Here is a 24,700-nt window from a genome sequence, read left to right on the forward strand (position 1 = left end):
CTGAAAGCAGAGCAGCCCTGGGGTTCTCCTCCCGCCCCTCCCCTGCATAGAGCAGCGTGAGCCTGGCTTTCTTCTGAGAAGATGCCCCAAAATGCATGTTTACCTGACAGGTGAGACAAATGTGTCCCTCACGCTTAAGCAGCAGCGGAGATAAAAGCTGAATCAAAACTATAAACGGGTTGGGCACCAATGGTTCACACCTGTATTCCTAGCTACTCAGGAGGCTGAAGTATAAGGATCGCTGTTCGAAGCCAGCCTGGGCATAAAAGGCCCTGAGACTCCTATCTCTAACTACCCAAAAGAGTCTTAAGTGGTGCTGTGGCTCAAGTGGTAGAGTGCTAGCCTCGAACAAAAGCAGCTCAAGGACCGCACCCAGACCCTGAGTTAAAGCTGGCAGAAAACATAAACAAACTTTTTTTAAAAAGTAATTAAGGGGCTGAGAAGGTGGCTCAGTAGTAGAGCGCTGGCCTTGCATGCATGAGGTCCTGGATTCAAGTCCTCAGCACCACATAAGCAGAAAAAGGCAAAAGTGGCGCTGTGGCTCAAGTGGTAGAGTGCTAGCCTTGAGCTGAAGAGCTGAGGGACAGCACCCAGGCCCAGAGTTCAGGCCACACGACCGGCAAAAAAAAAAAAAAAAAGTAATTAAGAAAGACAATAATTGTGAAAAAGAAATGAAGAGGAAAATGGTATTGGAGTGGGATGGGACAGGCAGTTTATGAGGTCTGGCTACGTACGTTCTGGGGTGCCAAGGAGGGAACCTGAGGTAGGAGGTAACTGCAGCCCTGAAGACTAGGGCAGGGTGAGGGGGCAGGTAAGGTAGGAAGGTTCTGGAAGAAGACACAGGAGAGGACAGTCAAGGCCCTGAAGAGGGACAGCTGTGGAGAGGGGTGGGTACAGAAGGGAGTCCCTCCCTCCCTTTACTGGGTGATCTTAGTCAGGAGAACACTGGGAGCTGCATCAAGCTTTCATGTCGAAGCCGCAGGCCACCATGGAAAGAATGACAGCTTGAAGAGCAGCTGTAACCCAGGTAACTTCCCCTCCCACCTCCTCCACCACCTCCCTGGGTGCCTGGCCTGGGCTCTGGCCTAAAGAAACCAAGTGGCCTGCTTTTTTGGGGGGTGGGGGGGTCAGTTGTGGGGCTTGAACTCTGGGACTGGGCACTGTCCCTCAGCTCTTCAGTTCAAGGCAAGTCCTCTCCACTTGAACCACAGAGCCACTTCGGTTTTCTGGTGGTTTATTGGAGATAAAGAGTCCCATGAACTCTACTACCTGGGCTGGCTTTGAACCTCGATCCTCAGATCTCAGCCTCCTGAGTAGCTAGGATTACAGGCATAAGCCACCAGCGCCTGGATCTACTTTTTCATATCTGTTTCTGTCTAAACTACTCAGGAAACAAAAAAGAAAAGAAAAGAAACTGCATGAACAAAACACTGCCATTGGAGGAAAGTTAGAAATATTTTGCACACATGGCCAGTGGCTCACATTAAACACATTTGGAAGTCGTTTGTATCCGAAGCTGAACTCACTTGCCCTCCAAGCTGCTTTCTATTAAGATGTTTACATGTGACATGACTCTACTTCCCGCGCTGCGCGCGCGCGCGCACACACACGCACACACACACACACACACACACACCCGCACACGCACACGCACGCGCACACACACACACACACACACCCTCAGGCCCACACTGGCCCCATCTAGGGTCCCCAGTTCCAATCCTAGGACAGGAGCACAGAAGGAGGCTGGCCAGTTTGGAGGGTGAGTCTGTCCGGGACACTCTCCTCCTGCGAGGGGGAGGGGATAGCAGGCCAGGAGGAGGGGCCTGCTCCCTCAGCTCTCTGGGGTCTCCCCAGGCAGCACACAGAGAGAAACAAAGCCCAGCAACATCTCTGGCAACCGCAAGCCCAGCAGCTTCAAGTCCCTGCACTGCTAGAGGAGGAGGAAGTGTGAACCCAGTAGCTTCGGAGGCAGAGGCTGGGGCTCGGGCCGGGCTCCGCAGCTGCAGCCCTGCTGGCTGGGCTGTCCATGGCAGCATCCAGCTGTGGCTTCCAGTTCCCAGGAGAGCACGTGCTCACCAGCCCGCCACGTGTCCACCCCACACGCTGGCCACGAGGTATGAACCCTGGGGCAGAAGGCCTCATCCAGCTGTGCATGGGAGAAGCAGACCTCCAGGTGAAAGGCTGGCTGCTGCTCCCAGCAAAAGGAGACACAGACAGCAAGGGGACGATGACAACAGGTGTCCACCCCGCCTTCTATTCCAGGGGGAGAGTCACGCACGCTGGGCCCAGGAAGGACAATGGCAGCGAGTCGTGGGGAGATCTGCAACTGAACTCACTGAACTGGGGGGATGAGGCCCAGACTGACAAGCCACCACGCCAGCCCCGGGGCCTGTGGACACGGCAGGCAGCCACGCTAACATTATCCTTAAGTGGGGAGAGGCTGTCATGGTCTTCCACACCAAGGTGACTTCGAGAATGATTTTTCTCCTTGGAACCCAATTTCTGTGGACTCTGTCTTCTCTCTGAGCAGGCGCAAGCTAACGCAGATTCCCTTTACACCCACCTGGAGAGCCAGGTCCTGTCAAACAGCCTCATCACAAGCCAGACCCTCTCCCTGCAAAACACTCGTCAAAATGATGGAACAAGGCGGGTGCTGGTGACTCACATCTATAATCCTGAGATCTGAGGAGCACAGTTCAAAGCCAGCCCAGGCAGGAGAGTCCATGAGACTCTTCTCTCCAGTTATATCCCCAAAACGCTGGAAGTGGAGCTGTAGCTCAGGTGGTGGTAGAGCTGGTGCTCCAACTTGAATGAAAAAAAAGCTAAGGGAGGCGCCAAGTTCAATCCCTAGCCCAGGAAAAGAAAAAGAGGAGAGGAGAAGGGGGGGGGGGAGGAGAGGAGAGGGAAGGGGCAAGAGGAGGGGAGGGGGAGGGGAAGAGAGGAGAGGGGAGAGGAGGGGAGGGCAGGGGAGGAAAGAGAGAGAGAGAAGGCTGGGAAGGTGGCTCAGTGGTAGAGTGCTTGCCTTGCGTGCATGAGGCCCTGGGTTCAATTCCTTAGCACCACATAAACAGAAAAAAAAGCTGGAAGTGGTGCTGTGGCTCAAGTGAGCTGAAGAGCTGAGGGACAGTGCCCAGGACCAGAGTTCAAGCCCCATGACTGACCAAAAAAGGGGAGGGCTGGAGAAGAGGAGGGGGAGAGGGGGGGGAAGGGGAGAGGAAGGAAGGAAACAGAACAAAGAAAAGGCTGGAAGATATGCTTTTTTCCCTCCCTACTCCTACCAGCAAAAAAAAAAAAAAAAAAACGGAAAGAAAAGCAGTTTGGTGAATGGACAGCAGGCTTTGTGTGAGTGTCTGTTGCAATTTAATCTCCTTTCCTTTCCGATTCCACGCTGAACAGCCACATCAGCTCAATTTCCAGTTTCCAGCTCCTTTGTGTGGGGCTGGCAACACATGTCCAACAGCATGCTGCTGGCAAGCGCGCCACTCCCGGGGAGCGCGCAAGCAGCTCCAAACCTCTGCACCCCTCATCTGCTGGGATCTTCCACTCCATGCCGGGACACGCCAGGGCAACACAGGCTCCCAATGGGAAAAGACTAGGCCGGGGCAGGCGCAGCGGCCCGGCCTGCGCCCACACATGCCAACACGGAATCACACTGTGGAGGAGTGCCCACACCGGGCAGGCCAGCACCCGAAGCCCAGCACCCCGCCTGCGGATGGCCGTGGGCTTCACGCTGGCCGTCCTCCATGGGCTCTGTGGGGCTGCAAGTCCCACAAGTGGCCACAAGCTCTGCTATTCTGTCCGGCCTCCTTCCGGTGTCCCCACCACATCCTGGACAGCCTTTCTAGCGGTGTCCCTAAAGAAGGGTCAGCCTTCACACAGCTTACTTAAGGTCGAGAGGCTCCATCCCTGCCCTGGTTCCTGGGCACTTAAGAGAACTGAGGCCTGGCTGGGGTAATCAGGTGGAGCTGTGTGGCCTCAGACAGGTTACTAAGTTCTCTGAGCCCTGTTTCTTCCTCAGTAGAAAGTGACTAATGCAGCCATCTTACAGATGAAGCAACATTAGAGAGGAAGTCTGAAGCTGAGCACCAGTGAGTCACACTTGTACTGTTAGTTACTCAGGACACTGAGACCTGGAAGAACAAAGTTCAAAGCTAGTCTGGGCAGAAAAGTCTGTAAGATGCCATCTCCCATTAGTTAGCAAAAAGCTGAGCTGGAGTCATGGCTCAAGTGGTAGAGCACCAATCATGAGCAAGAATGCTGAGCAAGCATGAATCCCTGAGTTCAGGCACTGGTACCAGTAGAAAGAAAAAAAAGGGGGTGGGGGTGGAGAGAGGAGAGAAGAACTTGCCCAATTCGCTTGTGACCAGTGAACACATTTTAAAAGAAGTTGTCACTAGAAATTCCACAGTGACTGAGCAGAAATAGCACCTCATTGTAACCTGACAAACTGCAGTGGCTCACATGGGCAGGGGTCACACACCTACCCCGAGCCTCACAACTGCTCCCTGACCACAGGGCTCAGAGAGGGCTAAGGGAACATGGCCAGGGAAAGGGTGTGAACACTCCAGCCTGTGCTTTTCTGGAAGGTTAGCTATGAAAGAGTCTGTGCTTGGACCTCAGCCTGGTGCTGTTTAAAAAGCAGGGGGGGGAGGGGAGGACCCACAATCCTACTGCCCAAAGCATGCACAGAGCTGTGTCCTCTAATGGGCCTAGAGAGCGTGGTTGGTCTCCTTGCTGCCAGCCAGGCGAGGTGATTGGAGACCCCTCCTGCTCTCGGTCGGAAGACTCCAGCTGAGCCCAGCTCTCCCTCCCACCTGAATGTGGGAAATCTCGCGGTGTGAAGAAAGCAGAAGATGCAGTCTCACTGCGCATAGCACGCATCGATTGAAATAAGACTCTACAATCGATACAAGGGAGAATTTCCGCTGAGGCTCCATTAAGAGCTGGAAGGAGTTTCAGGCATGACGACCTTGCTAAACAAGTAGAGCGAAAATGACTTGGGGATGACATTCGAAGGGAAGGCTTTCTTGGCCCATCCCCCAGTGTTGGTGTGTGTAATGCTAGAGATGGAACCCAGGGCCTTCTCTACTAATCCAAGTGAGGCTAGCACTCAATCACCCAGCTACACCCCGCAACACAAAGGCAGCATTTCAAACACAGCAATACCCACCCTACGTTCACCGTGTCTGTTTTGCTCCTCACCCAAAAAACAATATTTATGTTGACTCCCTTTTTTATAACCCAGTCACATACACATTAGCGTGTTACCTTCTAAAGGAAAGAAATCCACTGAATTTGTTTTAATTCAAAGTTCCCAAAACTTTGGTTTGAGCTGGGCATGGTGGCTCTTGTCTGTAATCCTGGCAACTTGGGAAGCAGACTGTGAGGATAGGGGTTGAAGGACAACAAGGTAGTATATTACTGTAATCTCAGATATCTACTCAGGAGGTAGAGTTAAGGACCACATAGGCAAAAAATTAACAATCCTCATCTCAACCAACAATCCAGGTGCCACAATTCACACCTATGAGCTCGGCTACATGGAATGAAAAGGTAGGAGGATTACATACAGTTCAAGGCCAATTCCTAGGCAAATACAAGAGACCCTATGTGGAAAACAAAACCAAAAAGAATTTGGAGTGATAGGGTACTTGAGGCCCTGAGTTCAAAACCTTGGTACTGTCCCACCAAAGGCAAGAGAAGGAGAGGGAGAGTGAAAGAAAGAAAGCAAGACAAGAAGAAAGGAAGGGAGGGAGAGAGGGAAAGAAAGAAAAAAAAAAGTCCTCTAATAATTTGGGAGGCCTGTTTGGATGGCTCATCCAAACCCAGCACCTTCCACACACATTATGAACACATGACATCTTTGTAGAGATGAACAAGGATTTGCAGCAGATGCTGCAGTATGAGGAAGAGGAGGAACACCCCATTTTCACCACTTACCTACTAATTCTTTACAAACTATTGCTAGGCTTTTCCAACAGTTGGAACCCTGCTCTGAAACTCTGCAGTCTGGCAGCCAGCTTCTCGCCGATGACTCCCGTAGCTCTTCCTTCCTTCCCTCGGCACCGGCCCACACTCCTCAGGCCCCGGGCCCAGCGGCCCAGCATCCTCAGCACTCGCCCTGAGAACCCAGGTGCCCGGAGAACCTCCACTCCCTTTGCTGCCTCAGGTTTGGCCACGGTTTTGTGATTTTTTTTTTAAAAAAACAACTTTTAATAAGCTCACAAGGCTTACTACAATTTGTCTTTAGCTCTTTTTTCCTGTTTATGTGGTATTGAAGAATCAAACCCAGGGTTTCATGCATGCTAGGCAGGCACTCTACCACTGAGCCACCTTCCCAGGCGCTGGGTTTATGACTTGGGCATCTAAGAGCTGCACTCTGTGGCGGGGACACCGTTAGGTGGCACCGGGCTCACCTGGTGGTCGATTTTGATCAATGCAATGTCAGCCTTCTCGTCCACATCCTTGATCTTGGCCTCGTAGGTGGCTCCGTTCTTCAGCTCGACCTTGACCCGGTGCTTGTTGGTTACCACGTGGGCGTTGGTCACGATCAGCCCATCTTCTGACACGATGAAGCCAGACCCACTGGCCACCGGCACCTCCCTCTTGGAGAAAGGAAGCCTGCAATGCACAGGAGAGCAGTCACCCCTGACGCTCCTTCACATGAACACTTGCACACACTGAGCAGTTAAGACGATTTCTGGGCTATAGTTTTGGGGGGAGACAATACTGGGGTTTTGAGCCCAGGGCCTCGCGCTTGCTAGGCAGATATCCTAGCACTTGAACCACCCTTCCCATCCTTTTTAGCTATAGTTACAGCTTTTACTCTTTTCAATAAGGTCTCCTGTGTTGGCACCAGGACTGGCCTTGAACTGTGATCCTCCTTCCTACAGGTGCATCCAGACAGCCAAGATCTCGGTTCTGCGAGAGCCACTCACATCTAAGGATCACTGCTTTGCAAACTAGCTCAGCTTCAAAACAGTGTTAAGTCAATTTTTTTTGCAGTACATCAAAAGAATTCCATTCAGGAAATATTATTTGGGAATCTCTTCAGAGCCAAAGATTCTTAAAATATCTGAAGGGCTAAGAATGTAGTTTAGTCAGATGGAAAAATGTCCTGAGGGAGAAATGTGTTTTATCGGGGTGTAGAAATCTATTCAATGACATTTTGACACTTTAATGTGTTTCAAATATAGCTCCCATGTTTTGCTAAAGGGCAACATGTATGGGAGAGAGCCTCACAAGTTATGGAGAAGGAAAGAAAGAAAGAGAGAAAGAGAGAAAGGAAGGAAGGAAGGAAGGGAGAAAGGAAGGGAGAAAGGGAGGGAGGGAGGGAAGAAGGGAGGGAGGGAAGAAAGGAAAGAAAAGAAGGAAGGAAGGAAAGAAGGAAGGAAGGAAGGAAGGAAGGAAGGAAGGAAGGAAGGAAGGAAGGAAGGAAGAAGCTTTACTTGCGGAACAACTCGATGTGAACCACAGCGGGAGCGATCTTCTCTACCACGTCAGCAATGAAGTTATATTTATGACGCAGACTATTGGGATCTTCCTGCCCTAAGAACGAAAGTAAAGACACAATCATTAATGATGCTGGGCCTTATATACATTAGTCACATATATTATGTATTATATATGTAATATATATTATATATGTTATATATATAATTTAGGGAAATATTTAACAAAATATGTTTGAGACTTATATACTAAGAACTCAAAACGCCATCACAATAACAAGACCTAAATAAACACAGAGAGATGCCCTATTTGTGGTGTGAAGGTTTGCTATCCATAAACTTTTAATTTTCCCCAAATGACTCTGTAGCCAGCATGCTCCCAGGGAAAATCTCAACGGTTTTTTTTATAGAAATTGGTAACCCTGCTTCTAAAAGGTATGCAGAAAGGAAAGAACCTATCTTGAAACAATTCTCATGAAAACTGCCTTACATTCTGAGACTTTGCTTTGAAGCAGACACATTCTAAATAATGAGCATTAGTCACAGCAATTTACAGACACGAATCCTCTCACTCGGCTCATAAATGCTTTCTCTACTCATTCTTAACACAACAAATGGTCCATTAAATACAGCTAACGTTTCCTATAGCTTTATGAGTTTAAAGCTGCCAGGATTTGATCCTAAGATAATGAATGAATCATGTCTCATCCTTGTAAACAACTAGTCAACTACACAACTTCATAAGTGTTGCCTTCTTGGAGGCTGTTAATCTGAGGTTTACAGAAAATATTTTATAACCAGAAGTGTGGCTCAAATGGTAGAGCATCTGACTAGGAAGCATGAGGCCAAGTTTAGTAGTACCTAAAAAAAATAAGGAATCAACCAATAAGCCAAGTTGTAGTGGCACAAGCCTGTCAGCCCAGCTGTGCAGTCGACATAAATAGAAGGATCACTGTCTAGGCCGTCTGGACAATAATGCATGACACTGCCTGAGCTTCAGAGATGGGCGGGTGGCTGAGCCCAACATTCCCAAATAGAAGCCACTAGCTCCCAGTGAATGCCTCGTGGTTTCAGAGGGAGGCTGGCCTCCAAGCATCAAATCCCCATTCTGCCCTTCTACAGTTGTGGCACTGCAGACAATTGCTTTCCCGGTTGAGCCTCAGTTTCCCTTCCTAGAACATGGAGATGGAACAGCTCCTACTCTAGCACCTGGTGCATTCAACACCTCCAAGGGGATCCTCTCACATTTCTGAAAACTCCAAGAATCTCACTCTCTCCTTAGTTCCCCAAACACTGCACCCCATCCCAATCCTCACACGTGTCTATTTTTCCATCCTGCCTGCAATGTTTCGTTTTCCTCCACTACAGCTAATCAAATCGCAGTAAAATAATACACCAATAAGAATAACACTACTTATTTATTGGGCATTCCCTATGAGCCAAGCACAATGCTAGACACAGATGTGACCTCTTAAGTCTTCCTGCAGGCCTGCATGATGGATCTTACAGTCAGTCTGCAAAAAGATGGAAACACAGAGGACAGGGGAAGGAAAGCCCATGGCTGAAAGTGTCAGAGCTGGCCAGTGGCAGAGGCAGAAGGGATCCTATCCACTGAGAGTTCCACTCGGAGCTCCATGCTCTGCATCTGGGGGCTGGCCTCCCTTCTCCTCCTGCAGTCCCCTGCAGTCCACACCATTGTGAGACTATGCTTCATACTTCCAGACCAAGACATCAGGGCCAGGATACAGGATTAACAACTCCATCTTCCCTTCCAGCAAGAACAGCCCACCATCCAATTTCTCAGCAGAGTTGATAAAGTGCAGCTAATTTGGAAAACAGAACGCAGTGTATTCGAGGGAAAAGAAATGAATCCTCCTTTATTCACAGGGAACAGTGTGTTCCTCAAATTCAAATCAGTCACAAGAACAGACTGAGCACATCCTTGGCATTTTAAAGATCTGTCCTATATTCAGGACTGGCTATGGAATTTGCAGAGCCAGTGCAAAATGAACATAAAAACTCTGTTGGAGTCAGGTGCCAGTGACTCACGCCTGCAATCCTAGCTACTCAGGAAGCTGAGATCTGTGGTTTGAAACCAGCTTGGACAAGAAAGCCTGTCAGACTCATCTCCAATTAACCATCAAAAAGCCAGAAGTAGAGCTGTGGCTCAAGTAGTAGGGTGCTAGCCTTGTACAAAAAAAAAAAAAAAGCTCAGGGACAGTGCCCAAACCCAGAGTTCAAGCCCTAGGACCGGCAGTAAATAAACAAATAAGTCGATGGTTTTCTTTACAAATTATTAAGACACTCAAGGCAGTGACAGAAGGGCTGTAAGATAGGAGGATTCTTCTAACCACAGGACCCTGTGTGAATACACAGGCCGAAGCCCACAGACACTTCCCCACCCCCAACCCTACCTGCGTGTTTCAAGGTTGTCTGACCTTTTTTTTTTTTTTAACTCCAAATCCAGATTCAGTGCTGAGTCACACTGGAAGTTGCCTGGGAGGTGCTGAAGTTATGGCTTCAGTCTGGGGAGCCCGGGGCCCACTGCTGTCCTCTGACAGCTCTGACACAGCACCTAACTGCTGAGGAGCAAGGTAGCACCCGCAGCCTCAGAGAGCTGCGAGGCTGACCAGCACATGGCCAGCCTGGGCAAGTGTGCAATCTCAGGCTGGAGACTCCTTAAAGTTACAGTGGCGGGGCAGTGGGGAGGGTGAGCTCAACTGGTGGTCTGGAAGGTCCTTCCTGCTTTCAAACCGTTCATGTTTCTCATCCAAGTTCTTCATTGCCAAATACTAGCACAGACAGACATTCATACTTAAAGGACTACAAATAGGAGCACAGGCCAGTGCCAAGCGCTGTCAAGAGTCAGCAACAAGTATGGCGTATGGCGGCATCATGCCAGGCTCTGCTCAGCAGAGCTCAGCTGGGGCAGGGGAAGAGGAGCGGCTGGCGTGTCTATGGGGATGGTGGGTGCTCCTCCCTGATACTGCAGGCTCAGGGAGGAACCTGGCCGTTGGTAACAAAAGCAATACAGGGAAGAAAGACAAAGACATGAAATGCATGGTGCTGAGGTCAGAAATGAAAGCCAGTGTGGGGAACAAACACCCATTCACTGCTGAAGGACCAGAAACCACCTTGAGTACCTGAGGTTCTGGGGCAGTGCCTGCTGGGACCCCTCCCTACTACTGTGAGCCCACAGTCCTTCCTGAAAGAGTCTGGACAAGCCTCCCCAGCCGTCTGCAGACTCGAATAAGCAAGTGCTCTCTCACTGGCAAGGGAAGTATAAGCAGGGAAGGCAAATACAGCAAGCCTCAGCAGGGTGTTAAGGAAACCAGGAGTGATCCTTGGGCGAGGTTTTGGGGTGGGACACTCTTCCAGCTGTCATCAGCATCTCCCAGCGGCCAGTACCCCAGCAGTGGACCCGTGGGAGGCCCAGGCTCTGGTGCTCTATCCTCCAAGGGCCTACAGGTCCTGAATGTAGCCCCTCCCCCATCTACTGCCATGAGAACACATGCTCCTTCTCACTCTTGTCCGAGAACCAATGTCTTACATTTCTCTTTGATATTCCCATGGTCACTAGCATGGCCAGATGAATAGCAATTACAAAGAGATCTTAAATAAATCCAGGCTCCCAATCAGATCAGGACTCTGGGGTGCAGGGCAGGTCCCTTCGGCAAGGGTTTATCTGTCTGTTCTTCTCCCTGTCCAGAACCTTCACAGGTACCCAAGGCAGAGCCAGAGCAGCCGAGGCTGGATCAGATGCTTGGCCAACTCTTCCCCCATGTGCTTGTTCTGAAACCATTGCCCAGACCAAAGCTCCCTGTCCCACCCCACCCCCAGCACCTCTGACAAGGGTGAAATCACTAAAGAGATGCACAGAGCAATGAGAAGGAGGAGGATGGGGGTGCTGGTGAGCATGCTGAGTGCTGGTCACTGGGGTGCGAGAAGAGAGGAAGGGGCCTGGAATGTTGGTCTTAATGCTGACTCTGTGTCAGGGTACTATTCTGGCCGAACACAGCAGAGGAGGCCCACAGGGCACTCCTGCCCCAGGTGTGGGTGGCAGGCTGGGGCAGGACCAAGAGGCAGATGTGTAGCTGAGCGGATAGCTGCCAGCACACATTCACAGAGGGAAATCACAATGGCATGATTTTTCCCTTCGCAAAGCTAGCTCCCTTTCTGAAGTTTCTTGCTAAACTTGACAATGGCCTGAGAAGCACAGGGCAGCAGCCAGCTGAGCTGGGGGGGAGGTGCAGAGGTGGAAAGAGGCATGAACCACACAGAAACTTGTAGCATTCTCTCCTCTTCCAGAGAACTTGGAATTCTTCTGCCTTGAGTGGTGGAGAGAAAATCTAAACAAGTTCCTAAAGGCTAATGAGGCAGAAAGCACAAAGGAGGTAAGAGCTCCTGCTTGCCAGAGCGTTTGTCTGGAGGGGGGAGAAAACACAAAAAGCATAATCCAGGGAGTGCAGCAAGGGCGTCTGGAGAGATTCCTTTGCTCCGTGTGCCTGGTCTGGGCGGCTGCATTCTGTCCACCCCACTCCATTAAATTCCAAGGAAACTCGTCAGCATCGGCCAGACCCGCCTCTGCGCAGGGCTCAGGCATGGATGCGGCGGAAACAGAAGTGAGATCTTGCACATGCCAGGACCCCCATTTGACCAGTGCTGCAGCTGCGGATCCAAGGGCACACAGACCCTGGCGGGCACAGAGGAGCCCGGACACAGAGGCTTTCCTGAGCCCTGCAGAAAAAAAAAATGCCCAGGACAGACAGAGGCTGAACTGTACCCAGAGTGGCCAACAGAAGCCTAAAATAACCCTGAAAATCCCATGCATCACGGGAGCTGCCGTGTGCCAATCAACGGAAGACAAGAACTAGAGGAAGAGATGCTGCCCTGGGGAGGGGTTCTGGGTGCCAAACTCCACAGCACTCTTGTTAAAAGCCACAATTCAGCTGGGCATCGGTAACTCACGCCTGCAATCCTAGCTTCTCAGGAGGCAGAGATGTGAGGATTGTGCTTCAAAGCCAGCCCAGAAAAGAAAGTCTGTGAGACTCTTATCATCAATTAACCACCAAATAGCTGGAAGTGCAGCTGTGGCCAAAATAGGAGAGTGCCAGCTTTGAGTGATAAAATTCAGGGAGAGAGCCCAGGATGTGTTCAAGCTCCATTACTGGCACACACACACACACACACACACACACACACACAGAGATCCAGAATTCACATGTAATGAGAGGGTTTTAGTTTTCTAAGATTAAAAATTGAATGATAGAGTAAGACACTGTCTTCCTGTTTTCCACATAGAAATAAAGAAAATTCAGGAGGGTTTCTTGTGACCTCTTTCTTTCCTTTTAATGAATAGCGGAGGAAGAGGAGGTGGAGCTGGGAAGCCTGACCTTGATTTCCAGCCCACACTGGCACTTCCAAGCGCTGGCAGCCCCTCTCTTTCCGGTACAGTCTCCCAGACGCTCGGCTCTGAGTGGGAAAAGTTCACTGGATGCCAGACCTCAGACTGTGATGCTGGCTGCGGGGGGAGGTTCTGAGGGGTGAGCAGTGGCTATTTGCAGGGCTGGGCCAAGGCTACAGAAAATGGTGTAGACCAAGTACAGGAACTCGATCTCTCCCTAACAGGCCACCTTAGGACCAGCTCTGTAGGGATACCTGGCCAGACGGCCATCAGCCCCTAACTGTGCTGTGATTCAAAGGCTCAGCCTTTGGAGGTTCCCCAGTACCTTCTCAGTCTCAGTGGCAAGAGAATGAGATGGTTGTAATCTTTGTTTGCCTGGACAAGGTGAATGCTCAGGTCTGGTCAGAATCTTGCATGTGGGGGTCTTTTCCAGGCTATTTGAATGTGTTAGAAGGAAGTTTCTGATTGAGTCCAGGGCAGGATTTTTTCAGAAGTCTCTAAACACTCAGCATGGGGTGTCATCTAGTCTTATCTTCAGGGAAACATCTGACCACTTGGTCCACGACATCATCCACTTGCCTCTGGCTCCTTCCTGACCTTCACAGATTCTGTCTCCTCCCCTGGGCTGTCTTCCTGCTCTGACAACTCTAGTTGTTTTGTCTGGGGCTGAAGGGCGTTCAGCCTCTGAATCCTCTAGCCTCCAGCACAGGACCAGGAGGCAAAGCAGGAGAGGCTACCTCTCTGGGGCTGGAGGGAGGGCCAATTCTAGAGCCTAAAGAAGATGAGAGGACTGCTGCTATATCCAGGAGGAGGCCAGAGCAGTCCCCGGTACCTACTTGCTGATGAGCTACTACCTTGCGGTATCCAAGGGGACAGTAAGGAAAACTTGCACACCTGAGGCAGCTGTCAGAAGTTGTCTGCCTCCAGTAAGAAGTGTAAAAGTGGGCTTAGGACCCCAAAGCAGCCACTTCCCCTTTCTAGGCTCAGGTGATGAAGAGCAGGCCATACCATTTCTGACCTCTTTTCCAGCTCCCCCAAAATCAGATGACCTAATAAATCTAAGAAATGTGTTTCCCGATGTTTTCTGTACTCATTTTTAATGCCGATGTACTGAGGCAAGTGCTCCAGTTTCTCCTGGCAGGACCATCAGCTCGGCCTGGGCAGGTCAGGTCTTCAAAGTCACTTTCCTGCTTTCCCTGCAAGAAGAGGTGTGGTCTTCCTACAACCACACAATGGAATATTTTTCTGTCGTTAAACAAGGATGACGCACCAGCACATGATCCCTCGTGGATGAAAAGATCATGCTCTGGCAAACCAGTCACAAAGGAGCACCGCTGCACGCTTCCACTTTCAGGAAGTGTTAGAAAAGGCAAATCCACAGACAGGAAGTAGGCTGATGGTTCTCTAGGGCCAGGCAGGGAGGACTGATAATCAGTACTGGGTTTCTTTTAAGGACTGATGAGAATGTTGTAGGGTTAGTAAAACCATAAAGTTGTGTACATAAAAAACACTAAAATGGTCCAGTGTATAGTATGTCAAGAACCCCCTTGATAAAGGGGAAGAAGAAAGGGAAAATAATAATGTCCATTTCTTTTTGACTTTTTAATGTTAACTACTGAAATTTTGAAGGTATTTGTGTGGTTCATATTGTACTTCCCTCTGAGTGTAAAAACCATGTGAATAAACATTTTTCACTTTTCAAAGCAAACAAAAACAGTCTGGTCTCCACATGCGTTCTGGACGGAGCTGGCATCTGGGAGGTCCCATGTGGTAAGCTCTGAGCTGGGCACACAGGGACTCAGGTCCTCTGTCATGTCTGGGCTGTGCCCTAGAACCTTCACGCCTCTATCATCTTGGGATCCTCACCTAAAACCTGAGTGTTGGACCAGATGAACTGACAGCCACACGAGCACTTCCAGGACGGGGAGTCTGTGCTCACTCACCACCAAGGAAATCCCAGTTTTCAAAGTGCTCATTCCATCCCAAACACTGGCAGGACCATCCACCAACCGAGCAGAATGGCTGGTCTGAAGCCATCATCTCCCGTTTATCCCAGAGGACTGCTTCTGAGGGAGGCAGGGAGAGAGGTCGAAATTCCATAGCTGGTGGAAACAAGTATTTCTCCACCCCTTTGGGAAAATCATTTGGAACTATTACACCAGGAGCCATAAAAAACCTATATGCCTCTCTCCAGTAAGTGTGATTCCTGGTGTCTATCCTCAGAAAGGAAATCAGGACATCAAGATAGTCAGGAACATGAAACTCATACTTCAGTACTGTTCACCATCACAACCACAGCCCAAACGGAGACGGATAGGAAAACAGCAGGCAAAGAAGCCACTAGAATGATAGTGAAGCAACAACTGTGAATCTTTTTTCTTCTCTATTTTTGATGCATTTCTAACTTTAAAAAAGATTGTCAAAGTACAATATCAGATGTGAAAGTGTATTTCCCGTATGGAGAAAAAACCCAAAAGAGCCTTTATTGTAAGAGGAAAGCCCCAGTAGATGCACCCCCAAAGAAAACAGAACCACAGCTTAAGACACTGAAGCATCTCAGCCCTGATTCATCAGGCATCCACTGTGAGCTTCTGCACATTTTCCCTGCACTGAGACCACTGTAATTACCCTCTAAAAGCCTCCAACCTCTGGAAGGGAAAAGCCAGTCATCATACAGATTGCTCTGTGGCCATCTTCTAACCCAAGGCAGAAGTTTTTGGAAAAAATAAAAGGATGGAGAAACACTATATTTCAAATCTCACAGGATAAACTTGCACGGACCTAACCTCTTGCACATACCTAATCATTCCAGCAGGAAGTGGCTGAGCTGGGTTTATGGGCTCTGTCCTGGGTCCTGGAATAGACTCTCAAATGGTACCCACTGATGAACTATGCAGCTGTGAACGTCAACTTCCCTTTAGGTACCTCAGTTTCCCCATCCATAAAGTGGAGGAGATAGGACCCACAGGACCCTCTACCTTCCCAAAGACTCTCCTCACTACAAGCCAGCTGGCGGGGTCCAGCCACACACCAGTGTCTCGGGAGGGAAGGAGGAGCCTTGTTCCACAAGAGTCAAGAGTGCCCACAAAAGAGCCGCTGATGTGGTTAGAGATGCGCTGTGGGAGGCAGGAGCAGCTATTCTGCAGAGAATGGAAAGACTCTGTGGTAGCCAGGGACCAATAGGGGAAAAGGCTGCCCATGGGAGTTATGAGCCCCCTACAGATAGAAAGACATCAGTGGGTGTGGCCCCTCTCCAGACTGGCTCCACCCTTGCCCATCCCCCTTACCTACTGGCCTTAATCCAATGAGCACAACCATACTGGGCGATGTCCCTCACAACCTAAAAATGTCAAACTGATGGGGAAACATCAGAGTAGGATCTAAGGGACCTCAGCCCAGGCAAGTATCAAACCTTTAATTGAATATCCAACAGAACAAATCCTGGGAAGAACACTAGACACAGACCACAGCCTGAGCACGGAGGAGCAGCTGGCCTCCCTCATGCAGGCCCAGGAGATGCCTGCGGGCTCAGCAGAGTAACGGCGATGCTGTTGTTTTGGACCAAGGTGTTGCACCTTTGGAGATAATGGTAATGAACTTGGCCTTTGGCCACTCTTAAACAGTCCAACTTAGTCACGTTAGCCAAAAGCTATCTATCATATGTCGTATACCTGCTACGGTTTGAGTGTGTCCTCAAGGGTTGGAAGTTGGTCCCCAGCTAGTTCACTGTCATCTCAGCTACATGGAAGACTAAGATGGAACGGACTGTGGTTCTGGGCTAGCCAGGTCAGAAAAGTGGAAGCTAAACATGGTGGCATGCATGAGAGGACACTCGCAGCTACAATGAGAAGTGTAAAAGAGGTAGACTGTGGCCCAGGCCCAGGCAAAATGTGAGACTCTATCTCAAAAACATCCAGTGCAGAAAAGGGTGGGAGGCATGGTTCCTAAGAACGCAAGGACCTTAGTTCAAACCCCATCACCACCAAGGAAAACCTAAAACACAGAAATCACAGAAAGTATGTCCTCAGATCAGAATGAAATTAACCTAGAAAGTGATAACAGAAAGATGAATTCTGTCAGCCAGACCTCCAAATACTTGGAGACGCAACAACATGCTTTGAAACATGAGTCAAAGAAGTCTCAAGTACAGTTTGGCAGTGAGACAGGCATGGGTTCAAATCTCACCTCCTACTGAGTGGGATAGCATGGATGAGTCATAACCCACCTCTTGGAGCTTCATCTACTTCATGGCTGGGTAACAGGGATGATGCCCCTGCCTTCCTGGGTAGCCATGAACAAGAATGAAGCAAGACACAACTAGTGCGGTGCGCAGCACCAGAGGTGGCAGCTCCCCAGCTGTGTGGGTGACATTTCCCATCTTAACTGTCCCAGAAACACAGCGCCCCACCAGATGTCCCTCACTCTGGGCCAATGAAAAGCAGATGCGACCACTGAATGCTGAGCCTTCACTCCTCCATATCCACCTGGCAGCCATCTGCCCTGGACAAGTCCAGCTGGCAGAATCTGTGCCTGTCTGTCCCCACCAAGTGGTGACTGCCATTTCGAATACTGGCACCCAAGAGAGAGCGCTCATCTTAGTCCCCGGGTGTGAGACATGCTGGGGAGGCGGTCGCATCCTGCCCAGGATTGTGCGAAAGGGAATGATCCGACAGAGCTCAGCCACACAAAGAGAAGTGTGGCTCATCAGGCAGGCCGCCCATCAGCTCCTCACACATTGCACAACCAATGAGGAAGACGTTCCTAAGGGCTGAAAGATTGCACAAGGCTCTGACTCATTAAGACAGAGGTCATTCAAATTTGAAAATGATCAGAAATTCCAGCCACAACAACATACCCTCAGGGACCTTCATGCACGGGGGAGATGTGATTCTCTGTCACACAACACGTTTGTGAAACACACGTACTCGACAATTTGTCCTAGGAATGCAAATAATAGAGTATTCGTGCTCTCTCGAGCTGTTTTTTTTTTTTTCTGTTTGTAAGCTATGACAAGTCTTTTCCTGAGTGATTCCCAGAACACAGAAACCAGACGAAGAGTCATTCGAGAAGGTGTCAGAGCTTCTACCTACTGCCATCTCCTGGGTATCACAGCCTCTGGGGAGCGCTAAGGAGCGGCCCTGTACCAGACTCCCAGCTGCTCTAGACAAGCAGCTCTTGGTTCAAGAAAAGCCAGAGTTCTCAAATAACAGGAACAACAGCCAGGGGTATGTGCTAAGGGGTGACAGAAGAGTGGTACCTGTGGTAAACACGCTCCCCTGTGACGTTCCCCCTCACCTCATCCCCAGGGGACAAGGACATCGCAGCACTCTGCCCCCGAGCTGACCCTGGTTTGGGCACTGATGATGATGGCAAGGGCTAGCACTATGATAAGCCAGTGGCAACAGAGTGCTAGAAACACGTCAGCACTTCATGAAATGAGGTCCTTCTACCTACCCCACATCCCACCCCCGAGGTGTGTATATTACAACTTTACTGATGAGGACACTGGCTTGGAGATGAAGTCACCCATCCAGGAAAGGATTTTCTGACTCCAGAGACCCAGCATACAAGGAAGGTATCTTAAGATCTGCAAGGGCTTTGATTCAAAGATCACCAAGTCTGGGGACTTTCTGAGTTGAAGCACTGGGGCTTGAACTCAGCTATTTCACTCAAGGCTAGCACTCTACCACTTGAGCCATAGCTCCACTCCCACTTTTTTGGAGATAAGCATTCTCACAGCCTTCCCTGCCCAAACTGGCTTCAACTCAGGACCCTTAGATCTCAGCCTCCTAAATGGTTAGGATTACAGGAGTGAACCACTTCAGAGAACCCAGAGGCAGAGCGACCCAGGACCCAAGAGGAGCAAGAGATGCAGTAGATCAATTGCTGATTTTCATCTGGGCTTATGACATCCCGCTCTGGGGAGTGGACATGTGATCCCACATTCTCCCAGGGACTTCCAACAGCCAGGGTAAAGCCAAAGGAGAGGCATCTCCAGATAGAGCTCCATCTATTTAGTGCCAACCTTGTTTTCAACCATCATAATTTCAGAAAGGAGAAATGTTATTGGGGCAGCCAATGGCCGTCTTCAGGATAGATGCGGTGACCTTCAGAGAAGTTTCTGTACAGGGTCACAGGCCATTCCGACCTGGTCCCCTTATTGCTGAGGCTCCAGGAGCTGGGGGTGGAGGGTGAAAGGGGGGGCGGGTCATCAGGTCAGGGCCAGGTGTCAGCCCTCCAGTCCCTCCCCAGCCAGCCTTCCAAGGAACCCTTAACCACTGCCAGGCCTTCTCCTTCACACTAAGCCTGACCAGAGCTATTTATTCACTAGAAATATAAGCTCATGGAAAGTCTGATTTCTGAATCCAAGGCAGGAAATTTGCCCAAGATCACACAGCTCCAAACAGACTCTGAGTTCAGCCCGCCATGCCGAGGCCTCTGGCTACTACAGTAAACTCATGGTCAGCCACGGCCAATCTATTTACAGCCCTCCCGGATGGGATGAAATAAATCAATCACTTGGCTGCTGATCCCGTGCACTTACTAATTTCATGCTACCTTAATACTTTAACTCTTGGTCAAACCATCTAAGAGTCTAAGAAGATAATCAACCAGAGTAAGAAAGTCTTGCAAACAGCTCTCAAAAGATCTGAGTGTAGCTGGGCACCTACTGGCTCACACCTCTAATCCTAGCCACTCCAGAGCCTAAGACCTGAGGACCGCTGTTCAAGGCCAGCCTGCACAGCAAAGTCTGTGATACTCTTTTCTCCAATTAACCTCAAACGGCTGAAAGTGGAGCTGTGGCTCAAGTGGTAGGGCGCTAGCAATCAAGAAGCTCAGGGACAGAGCCCAGACCCTGAGCTCACAGCTCAAGAATAGCATCCCATCCCACCCCCACCAAAAACAAACAAACAAGACTGCCTGCTTCCAACTTTCAGATGACTGAAACTTGAAGACTGGCCCTTCCAACCCTGCCCTAAGAGGAAGCCTGGTCCCCAGACACTTATTTTTTAAGTGACAAAAGATGGGTTTGAACTGTCACTAGTGGAAATGACTTTGGGCAAGTACAGCACGTGACAAAGAACAATGTGACCCATGGGTAGTGAGTGACTATATGTCCCAATGGGTTAAAATATGAACTCCCTGGAGACAGGGAGACATCCCCAGAGACCATCAGGTACTCAACTTGAGATGATTACTTGCCCAAACCTTGAATAATAGAATCACCTACACAAGACAGGTTTTACAAACAGTCCAAGCCTCCAAAGATAAGCTATCTATTCTGTGGTCTTCCTCTCTATGGAGGCTCTGGGAGATCCCAGGACTCGGGGCTACTGGAAACCTCTCTGCAGGGAGTGTCTGGGTATCCTCCACTGATCCTTGCCTGACCTCTAGGCTTGTCAGACATCTGACTGGGACAGGATGGGCCTTCCTGCAGTGGGAGGAATGGACAAGGGTCCTACTATCAGGGGAGTGTTTTCCAGGGCTCTTTTCTGGCTTCTTGTCCATGCAGAGCTCTGCAGCATCTCCTCATCCTGGCTGGTCTTTGGGAACATCTGGGCATCTGAAAGAGTTGTGCCCTTCTCAAGGGACTCTGGTTTGGAGACGTCTTTACTGAGCCCCTTCTCCCCTTGCTCTCCGTGGCAGGACTGCACAGATGGAAGCCGGTAACCTTGTCCTGAGATGCCTGTGCTCACCCACCGAGCAAGAGCTGGGCTCTGTCCTGCTTCACCTCAAGGCCATCCTCGGCCATCTGGAGCACTGTTTATTCCAGTATTAGCCGAGGCTTAGCAGGAGTTGGCTTATAATCTCCGTTGCTGTGTCAACAGCACTGAGGGTGGTTGTGAACAGAGCTCTGGACCAGATGCATGGGTTCAAGTCCTAAAATCAGTGCTGCTCTGTGACTGTCTCCTATCTGTTACCCGGGAAAGACGAGAGCACAAGCACTGGCGGGAGGATCAAAGGAACTGGGAACTACATGCTTGGCATTTAATAAGCATGAACTAGTACATTTAGACATTACTATTACTATTACCCTATTACTCATCACAATTCCTTTCTTCCTTTTTCATTCTTCTCTCCATTTTTTAATTTATTTAATTTTTTTTTTTTTGTCAGTCACAGGGGTTTGAATTCTGGGCCTGGGCGCTATCCCTGAACTTTTCAGTTCAAGGCAAGCGCTTGAGCCAGAGAGCCACTGCTGGTTTTCTGGTAGTTAACTGGAGATAAAAGTCTCATGAACTTTCCTGCATGGGCTGGCTTTGAACTGTGATCCTCAGATCTCAGCATCCTGAGTAGTTAAGATTACAGGTGCAAGCCACTGATGCCTGGCTATTTTTTTTTTAATGCTTTAAGTCAGGGTTTGCCATGTGCTATGTGGCACAGTCTGGCCTCAAACCTGCAATCCTCCTGCCTCAGTGCTAGTTGGGATTACAGATGTGCTCCACCATGCCCAGCTTCTGTTTTTTTAAACTGTCCTGCTCAGGAGAGTGGATGCTGATAGGTTTATGCTCTCTGGGATACAGTATAGTTTCCCACGCCCCATGAGCAGCACTGATTCCTGACATCAAAAAGGTGCCTTCATTCCCAAAACATGTTTGGAGACCTTCACCAACAACCTCGTGACACAGACAAAAGTGTTATATTATGAATGGTCATGCTTCCTCCACCCCAACTTCCTAGTGTGGCTCCCTACCTCCTGTAGTAGTCCTACACACACACACATACACATACACACACACAACACACACACACACACACACACACACACAGAACCTCCTCACCCTCTGCCCAGATTCTGCCCAGAAACTTTCAGTTCTCAGTCTGCGTCTCCTCCTCTTCTCCTCAAAGGACATCTCGTGAAAGGTCTCAGGATCCACCCAGCCAAAATCTTCACCCTAGCGTCCTCAGCTAGCTGCGATGTCAAGTTACCTGCCCAGTGCACAAGCTGCTGAGAGCTGGAACAGAACTGAGGTTGGAAGGAAAGCTGCTGGTTCCCAGCCTCGGGTCCTGGCAACACCTCCTCCAAGTCAGAGACCAGCACCAGACGGGGAGTGAGGGGCGCCGCCGCAATGCCTTCTGCTACACAAGGATGAGGCAGCTTCTCATCTGTTTTCTTTTTGGTCCTGGTACCAGGGCTTGAAATCAGGGGTTTCATACTTGCACTCAATTTTCTTGCTCATAACTTAGCACTCTAACTGCTAGAACCACATCTCTAGCATTTTGCTGGTTGGTTAGAGATGGAGGCTCGCAGACTTTTCTGCCCAGGCTTCAAATCAACAACTTCTTGGACTTAGTCTCCTACTTAGCTAGGATTACAGAGATGAACCATGGCACCCTGTTTTCCTGTTTCTTCTTTCATCCATCCATCCATCCATCCATCCATTCACTCATCTACCCACATACTTATTGAGTAACTTCTAAGTGCCAAGTAGACAGATTCACCAACAATGTGGGATATGCTAGAAGGCTCAATAACTATTTGTAAAGCAGGAGAGACAGGTGGACTGGCTCTGTACCCCACAGCACCCTCGTTCTTCTGTGCCCTCCTCACACTAGCACACTCGGGGGGCTCTGGGAGCCTGCTAGCCAATGAGGGACCTGTTTCTCTTCACAGGCCAGCTCAACCAGCCAAGTATTTGGACTCTGCCAACTCAGACCTCATTAAGTGACTTTACTTCCTTCACTGGCAATAAATGAGACAGTTTACATGGTTCCAGCAACTTAGGACCTCGTGCAGCGAGACTACAGACAGTAACAGATGTCTTGTTTTTGACCAAAATATGCTTTTCTAATGTCATCATCGCCCACAGAAACACAGTCGCCTGAACACCATCCTGAAGCACTGTGCACCCCTGCTAGGGTTAGTCCTGCACCAGGCTTCCTTTAAGCTTTCTTCACTAAAGAACACCTGCACACACAATGCAGCCCTTGCCCTCAGCCTTGAGACTCTGAGCCACCAGCTTGGCTAACTCCTGGTTTTACTCCAAATGTCTCCTGCAGCACCTACCACCAACACAAGCCTTGGACTCTGCTGTGCTGTCCTTCACTCTCCACCATCCCTAACAGGAGGCCCATACTGGCCCCTTGGGAAGCTCTTTGCTCAACAGCCTTGAGATTAAGCCCTGGGCTGGTACTGAACCCTGGTTCAGTTCTAGTGCTGGTGGTTCATGCCTATAATCTTAGCTACTCAGGAGGCTGAGATCCAAGAATCATGGTAAGAAGAGCCATGAGACTCATATCTCCAATTAAACACCAGAAAGCTGGAAGTGGAGATGTGGCTAAAGCGGTAGAGTGCCAGTCTTGAGTGAAAAAGCCCAGCAACAGCGTGGTCACAAAAAATATAAGTGACTCAATCTTAGTTCCACTTCACGTGAAACAGGAAGGAGGGCAGAATCTTCCTATCCATGAGTCTATACAGACCCACTGAGGTAAACAGGGGAACTCACCGGGCACACTGTGCCAATAGCACCATCTGGTTAGTACTGGTAGGTGTGCATCTGGATTGCTAGGCTGAGCCTGGGCTATGCTCCCCTGTTAGTATCCCACAACGTCCCATCTCTCCATCACTCTGCCACTTTCCTGTTCATGGGAGCCAAACTGTCCCAGGTCCTAGGTGGTCTGCTGGACCATATTTGGATTGAAGAAAGCCTTGGCAGTCCTGCAGGACTGGGCTCTTGTGTCCCTGTCTCCACTGAGGAAGCAGTTCTGGGTCTGGGCAGCAGCTTTGTGGCTGAGGCCAAGCCCTGGCTGGCCGCTCCCCATGATGCCAGGCTGGCCGGGGCTGAACTCCTTATTGTTTTTCCACAGGGCACCTCTGCAGAGCCAGATGCAGGGCTCCTGAAGGTCCCTGATGGGCTGGGCATTTCTCCACAGTCCTCCACCCATCCCCACCACTTCCCCACCAGAAAGGATCACAGGTTGTGACAGAGATGCCATACAGAAGAGGGAAAAGTGGCGCATTTCTTCCAAGTCCCTAACCTGCCCCTCCTCTGCCTCTTCAAATTTCAAGGTCCAGAGGCCCAGGATGAGCTTATTCAAAAAGAGCTACTTGAGAGAGAGACAGAGAGACAGAGAGAGACAGAGACAGAGGGCACCACTTTGTTTTGTAGGGCTGGCTCTAGAAACAAAGACAGGCTGCAAAGCCTCCCTAAACCGGTCCCCACCTGGGGCCACCATCTGAAGAGAGTACAACTGGCCAGACTATTCCTTTCTCCAAAATGTTATTTTTCACAGAGGAGAAACTACATTTGAATACAGTAAAGAAGTAGAAGGGAAAGCACAACAGAAGTTCCTATGGTCCCCAAACCAGACTTTCTCTCCTTCCTAGGTTTGTTTACACTGCTGTCCAGATCTGTGATCCCAGGCCGGTCACCAGCTGGGAGGTCCCGGCACTGCCTCCCGGGGCTGCTGTGCAGAACGCGCATTGGGCGCCCACAGGCACGCGGAACCCACTTGCGGCTGGACACAACCGAGCTCCGCTCCAAGAGATCCCCCGGGATGCTCCCTCCCCGGGACCTGGCCTCCTCTCCCAGCAAGCGGGTGCTCGCGGCTCCCCACAACCCGTCGCTGTCCCTTGGCTCCTGCCCTGCGCAGGGCACAGGCCCGGGCAGGGATGGGGAGATGGGGGGCCGGCCTGGGGCGCAGTCAGGATGGGGATGGGGAGATGGGGCAGGCCTGGGGCGCAGTCAGCGTGGGGATGGGGAGACGGAGCCAGCCTGGGGCGCGGGTCAGGGCCGGGATAGAGAGCCGGCCGGGCCGGCCCGGGGCGCAGTACCTTGGCCGCAGGCGCCCCGCTGCAGGACGATGATGGGCGGCTGTCGCAGCGCCTCGGAGCGGCGGC

At 50.3% G+C, this 24,700-nt stretch overlaps 1 protein-coding gene across 1 annotated transcript in view; it reads right to left on the bottom strand.

Annotated features, from left to right (window-relative positions):
* Positions 1 to 24,700, bottom strand: part of Htra1 (HtrA serine peptidase 1) — a 42,884-nt gene that overhangs the window by 17,344 nt on the left and 840 nt on the right. The window contains exons 2-4 of the mRNA XM_013021897.1: positions 24,635 to 24,700; positions 7,452 to 7,551; positions 6,420 to 6,624 (exon numbers count right to left, since the gene is read on the bottom strand). Of these exons, the coding sequence (XP_012877351.1) occupies positions 6,420 to 6,624; positions 7,452 to 7,551; positions 24,635 to 24,700 (371 nt within the window). The remainder of the gene's footprint in view (positions 1 to 6,419; positions 6,625 to 7,451; positions 7,552 to 24,634) is intronic.

Source organism: Dipodomys ordii, unplaced genomic scaffold (assembly GCF_000151885.1).
Source record: "Dipodomys ordii isolate 6190 unplaced genomic scaffold, Dord_2.0 Scaffold58, whole genome shotgun sequence".
NCBI lineage: Eukaryota > Metazoa > Chordata > Mammalia > Rodentia > Heteromyidae > Dipodomys > Dipodomys ordii.